This window comes from Sphaeramia orbicularis, chromosome 22 (assembly GCF_902148855.1).
Source record: "Sphaeramia orbicularis chromosome 22, fSphaOr1.1, whole genome shotgun sequence".
Classification (NCBI taxonomy): Eukaryota; Metazoa; Chordata; class Actinopteri; order Kurtiformes; family Apogonidae; genus Sphaeramia; species Sphaeramia orbicularis.
Window position 1 is genome coordinate 52,548,379 of NC_043978.1, and position 22,254 is coordinate 52,570,632.

At 35.4% G+C, this 22,254-nt stretch overlaps 1 protein-coding gene across 1 annotated transcript in view; it reads right to left on the bottom strand.

Annotated features, from left to right (window-relative positions):
- Window positions 1-22,254, bottom strand: part of grin3ba (glutamate receptor, ionotropic, N-methyl-D-aspartate 3Ba) — a 269,174-nt gene that overhangs the window by 85,523 nt on the left and 161,397 nt on the right. Inside the window, exons 3-4 of the mRNA XM_030127637.1 lie at window positions 12,634-13,130; window positions 4,210-4,481 (exon numbers count right to left, since the gene is read on the bottom strand). Coding sequence (XP_029983497.1) covers window positions 4,210-4,481; window positions 12,634-13,130 — 769 coding nt within the window. The remainder of the gene's footprint in view (window positions 1-4,209; window positions 4,482-12,633; window positions 13,131-22,254) is intronic.

Consider the following 22,254-nt stretch of genomic DNA (forward strand, 5'->3'; position numbering starts at 1 on the left):
TTTGTTTGGTCATGCTTTAATAAAGGCTTTTTAATTTCAGCCCTACTCTGAGTGCCTCAGTTTTTACAAACAACTAATATTTAGAAATCAATTTTCAAGGCGGCACATGGTGAGTCGAGTTCAGACAACCCCAACGCTAGCTAGCTGATCAATCGGACATTCTCTGCATAATAGAAACTTATGCCAGGAATACGACTGGACAGAGGAGACACGCAGCGTTGGCCTCCATGGACATAAAAACAGGACTTACTAATGGAACTGAAACACACAGATCACCAATGACAGTCACTGAAGTTTTACTGCGCAAAGAAAGGAGGTTGGATTTTATATATAAATAAAGAGCATATCTGGTGAGTAGGTTATGATGGGGTTTTTTTTTAATTGAAATTTTGTATGTTGTGGTCATGTTATTAGATAAATATTGATTGTGAACTGCTCCAGATAATGTACATCAGTGGTTTCCAGCCTTTTTTGGCTCATGACCCCATTTTAACATCACAAATTTCTTGTGACCCCAGACAGTCAAAACAGAGACATTTTTTTTGCTAAAATTATGTTTTTGATCATGTAATAGTTTGCTATACTATGTTGCAAATAGTATTATAATATAATATAATAATATACTAATAATAATAATAATAATAATTAAAAAAATAATAATTATAATAATATAATATTTAGTCTATATAATGTATATTATTGTGGACAGAGGCAGTAAATCCAGGTGTAGATTACTGCACAAAGAGAGAATTTGATTTTCCTTGGTCAGGATATGTACAGTCAGTCCAGCTGTGATTTACAAGGAGGACAATTAACCCTTTCATGCACAGTGGTCACTCCAGTGGACAGTTCTTCTCCAGCTGTTCTCTTGTATATTCATAGATTTTGTTGTTTTACTTGCATATCAACCAACACAGTGGATACTTATGCACCATCCCATAATACACTGCAATTCATACCGTGACTGTAACATTCCTGTTCTCGATAAACCTGACCTCCAGCAACATATTTGAGTGTAAATCAATTGACAATTGTTATTAGACTGTAATTAACAGTTTGTTTGTTTTTTTAAGTTGTTGTGTTTTGTTGTTTTTTGCATATTATTTGAGTGAGTAATAACTACTATTATAGCATGTTAAAATGTGAGAAACATCAGATTAGCAACATTAAAAAAAAAACATTTATTTCATCGTTTTCACACAGTATGACAGTAAATGCATGTTTTTTTTGCTTCAGAAATTAAACACATGGTGTCCAGCTGAGCGGATATTTTTGTAACTCCATGAAAAATAGATTGATAAAAAACAAAAATTTTAATCACATTATTTTTTTCATGCCTAAAGAGGAATAAAAACAGTCAGGAAAAAAATCTTGATTAAGGTTCTCATGATTCATGCATGAAAGGGTTAATACTGAACAAACAAGAACTGAACCTATGAATTATGAAAGAGCTGCAGCATCTGAAACTGACCACAATGAACATTTGACACATAAACAGAACCACAGTGCTGCAGTTTCACACTCACAGTTTGTCATGTTTTTTATGGATAGTGATTGTCTCTCTCAACTCAGCATATATTTTTATTAGTAAGTTTTATTTGTATTAATTACTAGAAATTTCAGGCGACCCCATTTGAATTCCAGGCGACCCCATGTGGGGTCCCGAACCCAAGGTTGAAAAACACTGATGTACATGGTACAGTTGTGGTTGTAGTGTAGAGGTTTGGAGTTGTCTGAACTGGGTTTCTTTTAGTATTAACCCTCAATACGGATAATGTCTCTCTCTCTCTCTCTCTCTCTCTCTCTCTCTCTCTCTCTCTCTCTCTCTCTCTCTCTCTCTCTCTGTCTCTCTCTCTCTTTAATGCCACGCCTTGTAATTTTGTGCAGGAGGTTTGTATAGTATTGATGGTTTCTATAACTGTGACATCATAGTGGTGGTATTAAGAGGTGGATTAAGTCGAGTACGTCCCCACTGAAAGCCCAGGTACTAAATGCACGGCCCACCACTGAGTCTGATCATATTATGCTCTGCAATTCGTCAGCAACGGAGAGAGATGTTCAAATCAAATCAAATAATAACTGCAGCATGTTTGAAGACTCTGCTCAGACGTCTGTACCCAACGTCTCTCAGGCACATTATACACCACTGGAGTGCCACTCATTTGAAACTTTAATATCAACATACCCAGCCAACACTCAGCCAACTAATTATTCACCGACTAATAATCTCTCGTTCTCCACCAGAGGACCTCAATGAGAGGGGCATGAGGGTGAAAGCAGGGTGAAGTAATTGTGGACCACATCACTGAAATCTTGTCAGCCAAAAAGAGGAGAGATTAAGAAATCAAAGTAACACTGAAGACACAGGATTCTGCCACTGTCACACCATGTGTTATATTTTTAGACATAACCTCTGTCCTCCACTGTCATTAAAATGCAAACTCCTGACTCTTACAAACTAATGATGACTTTAACCCTTTCATGCGCAGTGGTCACTCCAGTGGACAGTTCTTCTCCAGCTGTTCTCTTGGATATTCATGAATTTAATTGTTTTAGTTCCATATCAGCCAACACAGTGGACACTTATACACCATCCCACACACTGCCATTTCTACCATTACTGTAACTTTGCTGGTGATAAATCTGATCTGCACTAACATGTTTGAGAGTAAATCAATTGCTTGTTATTGTTATTAGACTGTTTTGTTTTTTTTTTGCATATTATCTCCATAAAGTGAGTAATAACTAATATTAGAGTATGTTAAAATGTGACAAAACATCAGATTAGCGGCATTAAAAAAAATTATTTCATAGTTTTCACACAGTGTATCAGTAAATACATGTTTCTTTTCTTCAAAAATTAAACACATTGTGTCCAGCTGAGTGGACATTTTTGTAACTCCATGAAAAATAGGTTCATAAAAAAAAATTCGGTAATACTTTACTTGAAGGTCTAGTTTATAATGCATTAAGCGCACATTCATAAGACATTATAATGCATTATAAAAGTCATTACAACAGTTTATGATCATGTACAACAACTTATACCAAGGTTAATAAAGTATTATACGTGTAGGCATACTGTATTATAAATTCAGCTTTCATAATGTTTTATACATCCATACCAAAGTGACAACAGTGTCTGAAGGAAGAATCTCCAGTCCTGGGTTACAGAACACATTCTAACCATCAGAACTGTAGCCAGTTATAAAGACACAGAGAACTGTTCTGACATGTAGTTTTTGAAACTGAATAATGCCTTAGAAACATCAATAATAAGTTACAGGAGGACTTTAAGAGCTTTTAGTAAAGTGACAACACTGTATAAGGTTATTAGCAATTGTATGATATCATAACACAAGTATGATGACGTATGAGCAGTATCTGCTGGATCTAAGTAAAGTGTAAGTCCAAAATTATACATCAAAGTGTTCTGAATAACTCTTTATTTTGCAAAAACCAAACATTAAAAGAACAGAGACAGGAAATAGAAGTGTTATATGTTGCTTTATACATAAATTAAAAAAAAAATGTAGCAGCTCTAAATCTCTGTTATTTCAAACACATACTGTTTTTTTTTTTTTTAATAAATATGAAATCCCTAAAATAGATGGGTATAGGGACCAGTGACAAAATCTAACAAAAGTTCCCACCTAAAAAAATAAATTCCTTCTCACTGCTTTGGTATGGATGTATAAAACATTATGAAAGCTGAATTTATAATACATCAGGCCTACACTTATAATACTTCATTAACCTTGGTATAAGTTGTTGTACATGATCATAAACTGTTGTAATGACTTTTATAATGCATTATAAATGCATTATAATGTCTAATGAATGTGCGCTTAATGCATTATAAACTAGACCTTCAAGTAAAGTGTTACCAAAAATTCAATTGCATTGTTTTTTTCATGCCTAAAGAAGAATAAAAACACTCACGAAAAAAATCTTAATTAGGGTCAAAACACAGTTTTCAAAATCTCTCTGAAGTGACATTTTAGAGACAATCTGACCCACATTTTTACTTTTAAATTCATTTTTGCTTTAGTTGGACCATAAGGCATTATCCAAAACATGGAGCTACTTTATATTCAAATAAATGTTGGAATGGCGATCAATTAAAGTTCGCTCTCTGACGGGACATGACTGTGTTTTGACCCATTAAGGTTCTCATAATTCATGCATGAAAGGGTTAAGCAGCTGTACCAGAATGCCCAGGCTGGTGGAGTAGAAGGGCGAGGTGAAATCGATGACTCTGCTCCTGGCAGAGTTGATGGAGAAAGAAGTGACAGCCATGTCAGCGGTTCCGCTCAGCAGATCCCCGACCAGCCCTGTCCAGCGTCCGCTCCCGCTCATCGCCCCGTACTTCCCATCTCCGACAATGTAGAGGTCGAAGGTGAAACCCATGTCCTCCGCCAGTTTCTCCAACAGGTCGATGCAGTACCCATAGCAGCACTTCCTCAGGTCCTCCGGCAGGTCTACAAGGACACACATGATGATGATGATATGAAATTTATCCACTCTTGTCTGAATATTTATGCTTTGGAAGTGCAGAGATCGCACTCCTGGGAATTTATACACAACAGTTGGTTATGAATCAAGGAAAATGTTGATATATCCTCATAGGACACTCACACGTGTGTTTTTTAAATGATCCTGGCTCACGTCAGGCCTACATTAAGTCATATTACATTCTGTTCTGACATTAATTTCACTTTTTATACTTTCTCGATTAAATTTTTTTGGCAAACATTCTTGCAAACTCACTCAAAATCCAACAGTATGCCAGTTGCTCTTAAAACTTGGCACTTGTACGTGTGCTGTCTGTCCAAGAACCATCCTATAGAATTCGGTGATCACATATTTTGTAATGACATTGCAGCAGCTATTACCTCTGTGTGTTATACAGTCTGGCTTATATCTCTTTAACTGCTGGCTATTAAATGAAAACGTTTACTTTCTTTAGGTCCTGGGTCATCTTTAATACCAACACCAATTTCAGTTAGCTTCCATATTTGCCATTAGTTGATTTAAGTCAAAGAAAATGATGATGCCTCACAATTTACAGCTACTCTCCACTATAGTACAGGGGTGTCAAACTCATTTTAGTTCAGTTCCACATTCAACTAAATTTGATCTGCAGTGGGCCGGACCAGTTAAATAATAACAGAATAATATATAAATAATGTCAACTCTAAACTTTTCTTTGTGTTTCAGAGCGAAAAAAGTAAATTTACATTATGAAAAGGTTTATATCTACAAACTATCCTTTCAAAGATAAGATAAGATAAGATACTTTATTATCATTATACAGAATGTACAATGAAATTCAGGTGCACTATCAGGATACGGACTCATAAAATAACAATAGTAATAAATAGTATTAATAACTATAAAATATAAATATATAATACAAACAAAACATAAAAACAAAATATGCATCACTCACATATCAATATCCATACATTCATTCCCTCACACATCCACCTCCTTCTTTATCACACAGCGATACATCACACACACATCCCGTCAGTGCCAGTGTATACAGTGCAATGTACAAAATAGTACAATTTAAAAAAAAAAAATGTCTGTACTTTAGTGGTTGAGTTTATTGTTTAGAAATTTCAATAACATGAACAAAGTGAAAAAAATAAGTGTAATTTTAACAATATTCTGCCTCAGTTTATTATTTACTCATGTACATTACACTGTAAGCCCGGAATTTATATTTACTAAACGGCTTTAATTACAATGCACTTAAATGATTTAAGTTTTATGATGTTACTATAAAATCTTAAGTATATTCTACTAATTTGTAGACATAGTTGAAAGCACGAAAAAGTTTAAGTTGAATGGAATTAAATCACTAAGTTTTACCTTTTTATCTTCGCATTGCATTGTGGGTATTGGGCATGTTGTTGAAAATGTGTTCTTTTTCTGTGCAGGGGTTGTGGTGTTAGTGTTAATTTGGATTTAATGTGTGTATGGCAGTGTTTATTGGCCTTTTTGTGTTTGTTTTTGTATTTTTGTAGAGCTGCACCATGAGTCAGAGCCAGAGGAAGAACTATGGCTTCACTGTTCATCTGAGACTGATATTATACAATGGAAATCTTAATGTCTTAACATATTAAAAGCATTTCCTGTGTAGGCAAGACATTGAGCTAACTTCCATTCATACTACAATACCTTAAGTTTAATAATTTTATACCTATTTTGGTCAGGAATAGGATTTTGAGTTTAATTAATTTAAAAGAAGTTGTTAAATCAATGATAAATTCATCTGGCTTCAATTGAGAAAATTAGTCAGTGTAACCTAAAATGCTGAGTTGAATGGTTGGATAGTGGGGTTGATTTTACAACAGATTTAAAGTACATATAACTTGTCTTTTAGTGTTTTCTACTTAATAATTTAAGTTCAATACTTTTAGCATTAAAGTTGAACCTACTTAAACCAATTGATTAGTCAATCATTACTCAAATCATTTAAGTGCAATCACTTGCCTCAAATTTTTTGAGTAACCGCTACTTATCCGGGCTTACAGTGTATAATTTACAGATCACAGTGGATCTACAAATACACAAAACATTTAATAACAGACAGAATATTGTTAAAATTGTACTTACTTCTCTTAAGACATTTCAGGTTGTTCATATTTGTTCAGGTTATTGCCATTTTTTGTGAAATTATATTTTGTTTTAGTGTAAATACATGAAAATATTTATATTTACAAAGAGAAAAATTTGGAGTTGTCATTATTTATACGTTATTCTGATAGTATTTGACTGGTCCTGCCCACTGGAGATTGAATTGGTCTGAATGTGGAACCTGAACTAAAAGGATTATTAATATCTTCAGTGTAATTTTTGCATTTCATAAATTCATCCCAGGGCCGGACTGGACCCTTTGGCGGGCCAGATTTGGCCCCCGGGACACATGTTTGACACCTGTGCTATAGTACGTTACCGTAGTAATACTGTGCAAGTGCTCTCAGGAGCAAGAGATACAGTATCAGGTATTTCTTTGAAGTGGACTCAGTGGACTTGATCTTTTATTGATTTATTGTGTTTAAATATCTTATTCATGAAATAGAGGCGTAGGTGCAGTGCCATACCCCTGATCTTTACCTGGTGGTGCTGTTGAACTGGACTGACCAGCCATGATCCCATATTGATTTTGTTTTTGATATCAACTTTCAATGTTCAAAACTATTCAAATAACGTATAAAGCAAAGAATAACTGACTGCCAGGGAATATTCAAGAAAAGTTTTGTGAAAGAGAGGGAGGTTATGATTTACGGGGAAAATTAAATTTCCAGATTCATAAAGTAGGCACTAGGTTCAAAAGTTTCTGTATGACCATCTGTGGAGGAAAACTGTGTGTGGAGATAAAAAACAAATATCAAACATAATTCAGTTTAAAAAAAGATAAAAATAATTAATTCTTGAGAGGTCCAGCATTTAATAATGACACTGAGGCCTGTTTGTTTCTGGATAATGTTGTACTGATAAATCTGCTGGAATTATTGAAGAAAACTGTTGAACTGTTGAGTGTGTTTGTATGACTGTACTGACATGAACAGACTGGTGTGTGTAATTCAGTTACTGCATTATGTGTTTGTTGTGGTTCGATACTAAAATTAGGAAAATAGAATTGTTTGATTCTTGTATTAAGTTAATGATAAAGGTGTAAAAGCACTGAGGGGTTGGATTAGATCAGTTTATATTTCTTCCTACTCCTTTTGCAAAATTCAGACTTGTATGTGCTTGAAGATAGATTCTGTCCATTTAAATATTATTTTGTTTTTGTCTTAATTTGCCTTGTTTTGTTTATTTGCATGATATAAATAAATAAATAAATAAATAAATAAATAATGAAATAATGAAATGAAATGAAATGAAACGAAACGAAATGAAACTTCAGATTTGAGGAAAGGTAGAACACATGTAGGTAGATGCCAGAGTAAAGGGATCTAACCCAAATGAGTTAATAGCAGTGTTGGGGAGCAGTGACCTGAATGTATTTGCCATAACTTTCTAATATTCCAACTACATTTAAATTCGCATATCGATCCCCCCAGGGGTGCAAGAGAATGATCACAGCAGTTGTGAATTTGTTTGCAGAGCCAAATTTTGTATGTTTCAGTCTGCTGATAATGTGTGATATAATATTTGAGCAAACTCCGCTTGTGTTTTAGAGTTTTAATAGTATTTTAGGAAAAGGAGATATGACTGGTTTCAAAACCCAGTTTTCCACATGACAAACCTGCAGCCTGACAGTAGTTAGTGTAAGGGGGCCCTAATTAGCCCTATCGTTGAATAGCCAAGGGGTGCTTGGCCTCATACTCTATTGTCCCTGTGTAAAACTTAGAGGTGTTAAAGCTGTTTTCACAGCTAATAGACTCAGCATGATTGGGGTTGGAACATTCAGCTGGTCCAAGTTTGCTTTCACACTGCACTTTGTCAAATGAACCCAATCTTTTTAATAACATATCCTCCTCCTTGCTGCATCAACAATTACTGAAGGATCAATTGTGCTTTCTCACCTGCCCAAACGAACCAGACTTTCTGAGCAAACTAGACTGGATTAAACAAAGCTGGTGTGAGTGCACCCTTAAACTACTGTCCTTGTGTAAAACTTAGAGGTGGAAGAGGCTGAACAGGACAAAACTTTATTGCCTGTGACATTTAGAGCAGGTTAATTATCTGTTCATGTTCATTCTGGAGTCCTGAAAATGTCTATATCTCACTAAGGGCCACTTGACGGGCCAAAATCATCTGAAATTATCAGGACAAGAAAATAAAAGTAATTCTTATTGGCAAGGGTTGAAAAATGGGTGCCCTACACTGATCATCCAATGACAACAGTCTCAGGTCACCTGCTAACTCACTGTCAAAGCTAAGGCTTCACCAGCTCTGCACTCTGTCACTATTGTCAAGACGGAAACGATGGATGTTGAAGAACTATTGGAAAATGAGATGGTGATTGTGTTAGAAAAGCAGAATGTAACAGAAACTTAACCAAAGCACAGAAGCATTCACATATCGAACATGTTGAACCTTTAATTCTCTCTCACCTCTGTCCTCCTTCATCGTCATCACTCACTTATCCAAATAGTTCTGATAGTGTTTATTATACAGTTCCATAGATGGTAGAGGTTTATAGTATTTGTACTAACTGTTGTAGTAATAGTATATCCACTGTTAATACTAGTATTTGTAGTAGTAGCATATCCACTGTTAGTACTTGTATTTGTAGTAGTAGTATATCCCCTGTTAGTACTTGTATTTGTAGTAGTAGCATATCCACTGTTAGTACTTGTATTTGTAGTAGTAGTAGTATATCCACTGTTAGTACTTGTATTTGTAGTAGTAGTATATCCCCTGTTAGTACTTGTATTTGTAGTAGTAGTATACCCACTGTTAATACTAGTATTTGTAGTAGTAGCATATCCACTGTTAGTACTTGTATTTGTAGTAGTAGTATATCCACTGTTAGTACTTGTATTTGTAGTAGTAGTATATCCCCTGTTAGTACTTGTATTTGTAGTAGTAGTATATCCACTGTTAGTACTTGTATTTGTAGTAGTAGTATACCCACTGTTAGTACTTGTATTTGTAGTAGTAGCATATCCACTGTTAGTACTTGTATTTGTAGTAGTAGTAGTATATCCCCTGTTAGTACTTGTATTTGTAGTAGTAGTATACCCACTGTTAGTACTTGTATTTGTAGTAGTAGTATATCCCCTGTTAGTACTTGTATTTGTAGTAGTAGTATATCCCCTGTTAGTACTTGTATTGTAGTAGTAGTATATCCACTATTCTAATTACCATGATAACCGTGTTTGATTACCGCACTTTTAGGGGAAAAAACACTAATGTAAAGATCTGCTTTTATGTCAAATATTTGAGTATAGTTCTAATTTATTACAATTTTAATTTTCTATACCTAATATTTGGAACCAATATTCACTTTTAAAGTCTTTGAAAAGGTTCGTTAAGCATCTGTGTGTTATTTATGCAATAAATTATATACATTTTTCAAATCGGATTCTATATTTTTTGTGTGTTTTCTGTCCTTTTATGTTTTTATAGTAGGTTAAAGTAAAAAAAAAATAATAGACAGATGATATAGATGAAGTTGTGCTGAAAAAACAGATCCCAAACATGGGTATAGTAAACATTTGTTTATATAGTATATAAAGGCAAAATCAAAAGGACTGAAAAATGGATAAAAAAAGACTCAGACCTCTAAGGGTTAAAATTTGAATGTTTCTGCAACAGAAGGGACATTGTACCAATTATTTAATTTATTTCTTTGTTTCTTTATTTTTTCTAAATACAACTTGGTCAAATTATTTCAGTGTGTGTATTAGTACTTTTTGAACATTTTGAGCACAATTTCAATAATACTGCGATAATAATGATAACTGATAATTTTGGTCACAATAACCATGATATGAATTTTTCATATCATTACATCCCTAATTTGGCGCGAAATAAATAAAATTTGATTGACTGATTGATTGATTGATTGATTGATTCAATTTCTCTCTGGCGTACTTCAAATACCTCCAGTGGGAAATGGTAGGTAGTTTGCAAAACAATGCTTTCAAAGTCGTTTCCCCAACATTGGCAAAGAGTTCACACAACAAACTCAGATTACATGAATTAGACCGCATGTCCTCCTTTATATCTAAGTACACATCACATACTAGTAGGGATGTAACGATTACTGTAAAATTCCCGACGGTTAGTATTACCGTTTAACACTTTCAGTGCCATGGGCCGATTAAATCGGCTTTACGAATACAACCTTTAAAGTGCCACGGGCCGATCAGATCGGCTTTGGAGAACACGCCATATTTGTGTACAAACAAACCATCCGCCCCCATTTCTTTCTCACATTTCGATGACGTTCTTTCTGTGTCCCCCTTTTGAGACCAAGCAGACGGGAATTTGAGGTCACGCGACCGAATAATATTTTTATATCTTTTTAATGTTTCTTATTCTCCGGTGTTTCATCAGAGGGAGCCCTCCATGCCGGGGGGCGGCTGTGGACTCCGGGGGCTGTGGCGCCTTCTCTCACTGGGGTCCGCTCCTTTCTGGTGGGTGGGGGTCCCAGTTGGCCCTCTCCCACTAGTTGGGATGCGGGGCTGTGTTGCTGGTGCCTGGTCGCCGGGGTCGGCGGCTGCATCCTGGTGCGGATGGCTCCCTGAGACAGCGCCTCCTAAACTGATGTTTTACTTTTACTTGTACATTTTTGTTCTGGTCTACCCGTGCTCAGTCAGTCTTCTTAAGTATGTGTGAGCTTGTGGGTTTACATGTATATGTGTGTGTGTGTGTGTGTGTGTGTGTGTGTGTGTGTGTGTGTGTGCGGGTGAGTGGGTGGGTGTGGGTGGGGGGCGGTACTGATTTTTAAACTGATATGTAAAGCACTTTGTGCTACAGTTTTTAATGTATGAAAAGTGCTATATAAATAAAGATGATGATGATGATTATTATTATTATTATTATTATTATTATTATAATAAATTATGCAAATTACGATCAATAATGAATCGGCTGCGTCCGGTGCGTTTTGGATCTAATCAGCAATCGGTCGGATGTTACCGAGCGGTTTCCTGCAGGATTCTTCAAATATTATACAAACGACGCGAAACACTGAAAAATGGCCAAATTCTGTGGCACTTTTAAGGCTTATTAGCCCCTTAACTGTCTGGCACCGAAAGAGTTAAACTCTAATTATCATGATAACTGTGTTTGATTACTGCACTTTGAAAAGTCACAGTACTGCACATGTCCTGAATCATTGTGCTACTGATTTACATTTAGTTTTATTCATTTTCTTGCCAATTTTGGTCAGTTTTTATTCATTTTATCTCGTTTTTTGTTCATTTTTCATTGATTTTGCTGCTTATGTTTGTATTTTTGTCCTATTTGTTCCTTATTTTGTTCATTTGTCGCTTATATTCAACATTTCTATGAAGTTTGCTTGCATCTATCTATCTATCTATCTATCTATCTATCTATCTATGACAAAATAAACTACAACAACTCAAACTTGATATGGAAAAGGGTCAAACAGTGTCCATAAGCTGCCATCTTCAATGCACATTTGTATGTTTGATGTTTACATGTTAATATTGTTCATTGTTGATTCTGTTGGGTTTCTGTAAATTGACTTAGAGTCTGGTTTTGACCAACTTTATATATAAAATGTCAAGAGATAACTTTTTTGTGATCTGGCGCTATATAAATAAAATTTGATTGATTGAGTGATTTAATTGGTTTTCCCCTGTAAGGCGCTTTGGAAAAAAGCGTCTGCCAAATGCGTAAACATAAACATAAACATAAACATAAACATAATATTGGAATATTTCTGCAACAGAAAGTACATTGTGCCTATTATTATTATTATTTTATTTTATTTTTTTTTTTTTTTTTTCAAAATACAGCTTGGTTACATTATTTCTTCATGTGTATAAGTATAAATACCGCAATAATAATGATAACCATGATAATTTTGGTCACAATAACCGTGATATGAAATTTTCATATGCTTCCATCCCTACATACTAGTACTTGATCTCTGCTGTGGAGTGTGAGGACAAATCCCAAAACCAAACTCACCAATGCTGTCCAGGTCTACAGCGGTGGAGTTTGGGTTGTGCAGCTGGTTGAAGAGGCTGTTGATTATATCTGAGCGGTTGGTTTTGGGGTCCAGACAGAGCTGACCAGCTGGACACAGACCGTCCTCATCCACCTCCCGTGTGAACACAAAGGGATGCTCCACTAGCGTCACCACTCTCAGGCGGTGACCCTCCACGGATAATCCGGGCCTCCATCGTCCTCCCACGTGGCCGTCCCCCTGGCCGTCCCCCCCTCTAACACCTGCTCCAAGACCTTGGCCCTGGCTGCTGCCAAAGCCTCCCACCAACCCCAGGACCCCCCCTTCTAATTCCAGGCTGCCGCGGGTCCACTGGCCCACAGTCACCCATGCCGGCTGGCCCAGAGCGCCCCTCTTCAGGCTCCAAACATGGAACAGCTGGGAGGAAAGGACTCGAGATAGACCAGCATCCACTTGGATCAGGCCAGTGGCACCAGTGAAGGAAGTATTGGAGAGAAACCTAGGAACGAAAGAGGCAAAAAAGAGAGAGAAAATGAAAAATGATTTCCAGAAAAAAGGCTGTGATTGAAGATACATGAAATGTCTTTTTTTTTTTTAACCTTTATTGAAGCAACACCAAGTGATATTATGTACAGTATTATACAATATTTATATTACATCATCATAATGTGTGTGTGTGTGTGGGGAGGGGGGGGGGTGTAGATATATGGCATGTAATAAACAAAAGAAACACGTCAGTCAGTAGTAAAAATCAATGTCCTGTCCTGGTTGTGTACATGTTCTGTGTGTAGCGTAGTGTGTAAGATGTGTAAGTGGTGTGACTGATGTGATGTGGACTTCTTAAGAAGAAAAATTTTTTAAAAAGTAATAATAATAATAAAATAATAATAAATAAAAATCAAATTAAGTCAAATCAAATCAAATAAAGAAAAGGAAAGAAATAAAAGTAGGGATGTCTGATATTGGCTTTTTTGCCCAAAACCGATATGCCGATATTGTTCAACGCTTAATTTCCAATTCCAATATCTACCGATACCGCTGCCAATATATGTGGGATATTAAACTAATTTTAGGTAACATCACATATCTCCTGTCATGGAATTAACACATCATGCCTAATTTTACTGTGATGCCCCATTGGGTGCATTCTCAAATGCAACAAGGCTTTCAAAATGTAAACACTGTCTGTGCAAAGAATACATACTTCAACTGAAGTTGTGGAAAAAATGCCATATTTATTTATTTTCTCTCCCTCCCTCCATTAGTCTATTACAGTGTGGCAACTCTACTGTACAGTTTTGAAAACTTCACATTTCTTTCAGCTACAAACAATGCTTCATTTACGCGTCGGTAAATGCCGGCGAAATCAAGGCATTATTTTATCGGTTTTAATGATAGGCAAAAAAAACCGATAACGATATTCACTGATATTACATTTTTATGCCAATGTCGGACATCCCTAAATAAAAGAAAATAAAAGTCAAGGATACGACCAAATATGATCATTAGGTAGCTGAAACTGAGTAAGAGGAGGAGAAAGGAAAAGGAGAGAGAGAGAGAGATTGAGAAAGAGAGAGAGAGAAGAAAAGGAAAGGAAAAAAAAGAGGGAAAAAAAAGGAAAATAGGGGGTTAATAAAAATGAATAAGTAAATAAATGAAAATAACCAAATGTGATTCAAAGTACAATTTATCAACATTTGATGCTATTGCCCACGCTGGTTCACCTCGCCATCCCAGCACTGCTGCAGGTTTATGTATTTAGCCTATTTATTTATTTATTTTAAAATTGTTTTTATATATTTATTCATTTTGCTTTTTCAGCGGTGAAAATAAACTCCCGGCCTATGTTGGGAAATGTTAGTATGAAAGTGTCTGTACTGTGCATTAAAAACACACAAGCTTGTTTGTTCTCACTCCTTGCTTAGCCTCCCTCCTCATTGTGTGTGGATTATTTTTTGCTACATGTATGGCTCCCATTTATTTATCACCATTAAAAAACATCGCACCTGTTGGTGTAAAATGAATCGAATTTACAGAAACTAGGGTTGAATGTTGGAATATGGGGGCAGAACCAGGTATATGATGGCAATAGAGGCGACGGCAGCAAAAACAACACCAATAGTACACTAACAACAATATGTAACTATTGTATTAATACTATAATATACTGAGGATGAGAATAAAGAGAATGGAAAGAAGAAAGAAAGGAAACAGAAAGACATCAGGAAAAACAGAAAAAAAAAGGATGAAAAAGACATTTCCTGTCAAATTATATTGACAGGAAATGTCAATATAATTTGTTATTGAAGGATTCAGTACTTTTCCAACTCGCCACAGTTTTTATGTTTAGGCTGGAAAACACTGGTTTGGCTCAAATATTATTTCAGACATTTTTTTCCACACTTGTGCTGAGTTCCTCTGTATTAAACCCATTCGTTTTTAGGCTTAAGCAATAGAAATGCTTTCTATATGCCAGGGCTGTCAGACTCATTTCAGTTCAGTTCCACATTCAGTTAAATCTGATCTGCAGTGGGCCGAACCAGTAAAATAATAACAGAATAATATAGAAATAATGTCAACTCCAAACTTTTCTCTATGTTTAAGAGTGAAAAAAGTAAATTTACATTATGAAAAGGTTTACATCTACTAACTATCCTTTCAAAAGGTGTGAATAGCATGAACAAACTGAAAAAATAAGTGTAATTTTAACAATATTCTGCCTCAGTTTATCAATTACACATGTACATATTAACTTACAGATCACAGTGGATCTACAAACACACAAAAAATTTAATAACAGGGAGAATATTATTAAAATTGTACTAACTTCACTTAAGACATTTCAGGTTGTTCATATTTGTTCAGGTTATTCACATTTTTTGTGAAATTAAACTAAGTTTTAGTGTAAATACATGAAAATATTTACATTTACAAAGAGAAACATTTGGAGTTGTCATTATTTATATGTTACTATGATAGTGTTTGACTGGTCCTGCCCACTGGAGACTAAATTGTTCTGATGTGGAACCTGAACTAAAAGGATTGTTCATATCTTCAGTGTAATTTTTGTATTTCATAAATTCATCCCAGGGCCGGACTGGACCCTTTGGTGGGCTGGATTTGGCCCCCAGGACGCATGTTTGACACCTGTGCACTAGGACAGAGGCAAAGATTGTGGTTTGGTTTAAATATTAACAAATATATATTTTTTTACAATCACCTTATGAAGGATTTGTAACTTGTCTATGATGAGGTTAATAACTACTTTATAAAGTTCAGCTTTAACGTTTAAGATATGTGCTGTCTGTAAGAACACCCATGAAGCAATCTGTATTAATCTGGTGTGTATGTCAGTAAACAGCTGTAAGAAATAAGCAGATTCACAGCCACATCTGTCATGATACTTAATGCACCAGAGTAGAGCTTAGAGTTTTAAAGAACTGCTTTCTTTTTTTCACATTGACATTACTGGAATTGCAGCAGTATTACATAAAGCATTCTCGTAGTTCTTAAAATAAAGGTGCATTCCTGTAAATGCATTTCAGTTGATAGCAAGAGAAAGTAATATTTTGATCCACTTTGAATTATTCATCATTTACTCTTATGATATTTTGCCGTTTAAAAGATCATTTTACAAGTCAAGAATGTTTGTTGTAAAACTGATGTAACTGTCTTTTCTACAGTCTGTTCAGAGTTGCTGAAGATGTCTGTGCATCTTCAATATGACCAGACATGAGTGTTTTTCACTTGCTTCAATCTTTTTTAACCTTTTGCAGAATGAGCTGAAATAGGCCAATGCAACATCCATTTTGGTGTTGAGATTAGGGCTGTTAGAAAATATCGGTTCTGCAATATATCGCGATATTTCATTTCATGATACTGTATCAATATTAAAAAGTACTGTATCAACATGTTTAGGTATTTATTCAAATGCAGATATTGTGAAGGTTCATTTTTATTTTTTGGGTTTTTTTTATTGTTTTTAATCTTATTTAATATAATTAAACACTGTTTTATGAAATAATGGTTATTTGAATCATCCTAAAAGCACTCTGTGCTGTCTGAGAGGCAGATGGGAGTTCCTTTGTTGGGATCGCACAAAAATAATATGTTAGATCTGAACTAATAGAAATGAACATTTGAACAGGATCTGAAACTGTAATGTCTGTAAAACAGAGTTTCAGTTTGAACACAGGAACATTTTGTCACATAACATTAGATCCTGTTGGGATCAAATAAAAATGTGTTTAGTATTTGTGTAGATTTCTGGTGTAATTCAGTTCTTCCAGGACAGGAAAAAATTGTAAAAAAAAAAAAAAAACCAAAAAAGCAAAAAAACAATTAAAAAAAAAAAAAAAAGCCTTTTTAACAGTATTGTGATATATCATGATATATCGTATCATGATATATTGTATTGTGAGTCTAGTATTGCGATTTGTATCGTATCACCAGATTCTTGCCAATACATAGCCCTAGTTGAGATGTACGTCACATGTAATAAGAGATGCAGTCCATTAAACTGTTTCCACACAAAATTAGATGTTAGTTTACTATCATTACCACAAACTGCGACCTTTGTAAAAGAAATGTAAAATGTTAAAAAGACAAAAGTCATATCTGTAGTTGATGACACAATTCAAAAGGGATCGAGAATTTCTCTTACCATCAACCAAACATTCTTTTTTTTTTCTGAGAGAAGGTGCATGAGGCACAGATAAAGGGTCAGTTAGCATGCTAACCACTAGGGAATTAATCTCTAAAAAGCAATTTAGTCAGTTTATCAAAGAACTTAAGTCATGTCTCATTATCATACACTTATTGTCATGGATGTGCACAGTCCAACACACAAGTCACTGCAGATTCAGGCAGGAAAGAAGTAATAAACTGAGTTGAATGACATGGGTGAGGTACATGCACACATGTAGTGGTTGTGTGGTGAAATCTATTCAGCAGGGCTGTCAAACTCATTTGGGTTCAGTTCCATATTCAGCCCAATTTGATCTCCAGTGGGCCAGACCAGTAAAATAATGACTTCATAACCTAGAAATAATGACAATTCCAAGTTTAGCAGCTTATCGGCCGATAGGCTGTAAGCTACTGTCGTCATGCGGCCTCTGGCGGCCAAGGGCGGCATTGTCGTCTGTCGTCGTCTGTCGTCGTCGTCTGTCGTCGTCTGTCGTCGTCGTCTGTCGTCGTCGTCTGTCGTCGTCGTCTGTCATTGTCGTCTGTCATCCGTTGCAAAACTTTCAATCGTCTTCTTCTCCGAAACTACAATTCCAATTGACTTCAAACTGGGTATACAGCTTCTTTATGATGATATCAACAAAAGTTAGTGAAATTATTTGGATCCGGCTCTGATTCTGGATTTGGTGCCACTTTGAAAAATTTCCCCATCATAAGAGATAGGAAGTGCCGGTAAGCTCCAGGGCCATTGGCCCTATTTTTCTTTTTGTTTTAGTACAAAAAACCCCCAATTAAATTATGAAAATATTTACATTTTACAAAAAAGATGCGAAAAACCTGAAAAAACTGAAATTTAATTTGAAAAATTAGTGCAATTTTAGCAATACTATGCATCAACTTATTATTTCTACATGTACATTTACACACAGTGTTCCATAAACATTTGGTAACAGGCAGAATATTGTTCAAATTTGGGAGTTTGGAATGAAAATTTGAACCATTTCTACAATATTCCATCTGTTATTATGAACACAACTCCAGATCACAGTGGATCCATAAATGCACCAAACTTTAAGTAACAGGCAGAATATTGTTCAAACTGCACATTTCAGGTTGTTCATCTTTGTTTATATTTATGTATTTATTTGTATTTTATTGTGAAAAAATAGTTTTGTAAATGTTAATATTTTCAGTGTAATGTTATTTTTGTCGCTGAAATTTTTCCACATAATTTTTCACAAAGAAAATGTGTAGTTGTCATTATTTATGGGTTATTGTGTTGCTCTTTTGACTGTAGATCACATTGGTCTGTATGTGGAACCTGAACCAAAAGGATCTGGACAACCTGGACTGTTCAGGTTCATTTATGCACTTTCATCCTGCAGGGCCGCAATGGAACCTTTGGTGGGCCAGATTTGTTTGACACCTGTGCTATACGGCATAGACAGATATAATATACTATACAGATATAAAGAATACACTTCAACAATTTAAACCAACACATATGTTTCCCTGATTTTAAAACTTGTCATTGTTGTTTAATTTCCTGACAGACTAAAGCCTCAGAAGTGTCCACACAGTTTAAAGTCCATCAGAAAACTATGGTTCGTCTGAGTGTTTTGTGACACTTTGGAGTCATTTATGCATTGTAGTGAAGACATGGAGGATAAATACCAGTCCAGAAAAGTATCTGTATTAGTGTGGATGAAACATAATAAAAAGACTCCTCAATGTGAAGCGGCAGTCAGAGAATGACTAGTGTAGAGATGTTCAACAACTCTGCATTACAGTGTTTACTTGTAAAATGTAAAATATACTGCTAATAAATATTTAAACAATGTTTTTCCTTGCTTAGTTTAGTTTTTATCTTTTCAATTAATCTTCTACACCATTACGCCACTTTTATTATAAGCAATAAGAAGCTCTTCTTTTTATGTCTTTGTCTTAGTAAACTGCATGTTTTCATAAAGACATTTGCTCAAAGAAGGGACAACACGATCTTATCAGAGACTAAATATTTGATAAGAACCAGTGGTGTTATACATTTTATGTAGTCTGGGTTTGGGCATGTACTGTGTTCATTTATAATTAAAAGGGTTGTAAAATCAGTTCAAGTAAATTTTAGCATGACTTTGTCCACTTTGAAACCTATGACATATGGGGCCTGATTACGTCCGCCAGGAGGTTTTGTGATCACTTTGCTTTGTGTGCACGTGTGTGTGTTTGTTTGTTTGTTAGCTAGATAACTCAAAAAGTAATGGACAGATTTTCATGAAATTTTCAGGAAATGTTGATACTGGCACAAGGAAGAAATTATTAAATTTTGGTGGTGATGGGGGGGGGTCTGTCTTGGCAGAGGTCTGCGCTCTTCGAGTGCTTTTTTTGTTTACTAAAGGTTTGCGCGTGTAAAAACGTGTGCAAACTTGAGTGTGCACTCAAAAACACCTTGAAGCTGATCTACTAACAGGACGCACCGAGGTTTGCATCTCGTCTGTCGTCCGTTACAAAAATTTCAGTCTTCTTCTTCTCTGAAACTACAATTCTGATTGACTTCAAACTTGGTATACAGCTTCTTTATGATGATGTCAAAAGTTATTTAAATTATTTGGATCCGGATCTGATTCTGGATTTGGTGCAACTTTGAAAAATTTCCCCATTATAAGAGATAAGAAGTGGATGGATGCAATAAATCAGTATCAATGATATCAAGTTGGAATTTGAATTTTTTTTACAGATCTGTTTGGAATATGACCAAAACATGGGCTATTTCTGTAATAAAATAAATACACAGAACTGGGTGAGAATAAATGGCATCTGGATACATTTCCCAAAGCTTTTAATTTGGCCGGTAAGCTACAGGGCCATTGGTCCGATTTTTTTTGTCTCTAATGTGTTATAACAGCTTATTAATGATTTATAAAGCATTTACAACCTAAATAATTCCCTAAATATAATCTTTACCTAGGGATAGAGAACTGGTTCCCAGTAGCTCAATTCCTTGGACTTGTTTTCCTGCCTGCTTAACAATTCTGCTTATCGACTCCGCCTTTGTTGCACATGTGTGATGATGTCACACGTACGCTGCATTGTTTTGGTTTAGAATGAAGCCAACATGGTGTCGAGGCAGAAACGGTCCAAAGTAAGGCTATATTTCATGCAAAAACATGACACCAAGGCCATTTGTAACACTTGCAATGCTTCCATTTCTTCAAAGGGGGGAAATATGCTAAAAAACGTGTCCACACAGCATGCCATTGATTTGCAGGAATGTCACATGTTTGATACGCTACTTAACGACACTTGTGAATCTAGCCGCAGAGCAAATACCAGGGCGTCATCCAGGCCCGGTTCTAGCGGGGGGCAACAAATGTCTTGCCCCCTCAATTAAAAGTTTCCGAAGGTCGGGAAAAGGAAAATGAGGTGCTCAACAGCTGGAGACATGGAGGAATTACAAAAGCATCTTAAGTTTCCCTTTCACTTTGTACGGTCGTATGGTGTGACACCCCACCCCCACCCCCAATAGGGCTGTGTATTGGCAAAAATCTGGCGATATGATACAAATCACAATACTAGGATCATGATATGATATATCACGATATATCATGACACTGTTAAAAAGGCAGTTTTTTGTTTGTTTCTTTTTTTTAAATGATTATTTCCTTGAAGAACTGAATCACAGCAGAAATCTGCACAAATACTAAACACATTTTTATTTGATTAGAACAGGATCTAATGTTATATCACAAAATGTTCCTGTGTTCAAACTGAAATTCTGTTTTACAGACATTCCAGTTTCAGATCCTGTTCAAATGTTCATATTCTATTCGTTCACAACTAACATCAAAACAGTATTTGAGTTCAATCCCAACAAAGGAACTACCATCTGCCTCTCAGACAGTAAAAAGTGCTTTTAGGATGATTTAAATAACCATTATTTAATAAAACAGTGTTAAATAATAATAAATCAGATATAAACAACAAAGAAAACCACAAAACAAAAATAAACCTCTGCCATATCTGCATTTGAATAAACACCTAAAAATATCCATACAGTATTGTGAAATGAAATATCGTGATATATTGCAGAACTGATATTTTCTAACACCCCTAACCCCCCAGTCACCACTTCCATCACCGGCATATGCCACCTTAACATTCCTGATTGCCGTCTCATATATGTCTATCTGGAACCGGGCCTGGTGTCACCTGTTATTATAATGTGTGCATACTGTATGTGTTATATTTTCTGTGCAGATGGAAATATATAAGACAGTTAATGCAAACACACCTGTTTGTACTCTTTTGTTCCCTCACCCAATGAAAATCAATGAGAGAATTGATAAGGAATCGGATCGATAAGCAAAATCAATGATGGAATTGGAATCATTAAATTCTTATCAATTCCCATCTCTATCTTTGACATAAACATATCAACTGTAAGTGTGCTCTTATCCTAAAGTTGTATAAATAAATATGCCACAGTCACTTTTTATCACATCTTTGCAGACTTTTAAATTAAATCAAGCCTTGGCATTTCTCATTAGTGCTTAAATGTTAGAATTTTGACTTTAATATGCATGTAATAATTTGTTTCAGACAGTTAAAAAGTGTCATGCGTAATTAATCACTATGGCTAATGTAGCAGGGTATATCAAGCAAGGCTGATATTAAACCTATATTTGATATGGTGCGTATCCATGATAGACAGGAATATACAAGGATAACATTTCATTCCTGGGTTTTGGAATTAAATCTAAGATGGGATGTTGAAAATGAAAAATGTGTAAAAGATGAAAAAAGAAGAGGGAAAAAAAACCTGTTAGAGTTACATATGATACAGACGGTCATGGTGTGGTTATGGAGCTTTAGCAAGTCTGGACTCAGATGGGTAATTGCATTTTCCAGAAAGTCATAATTAAAAGTTAATGCAGTGCAGTGAG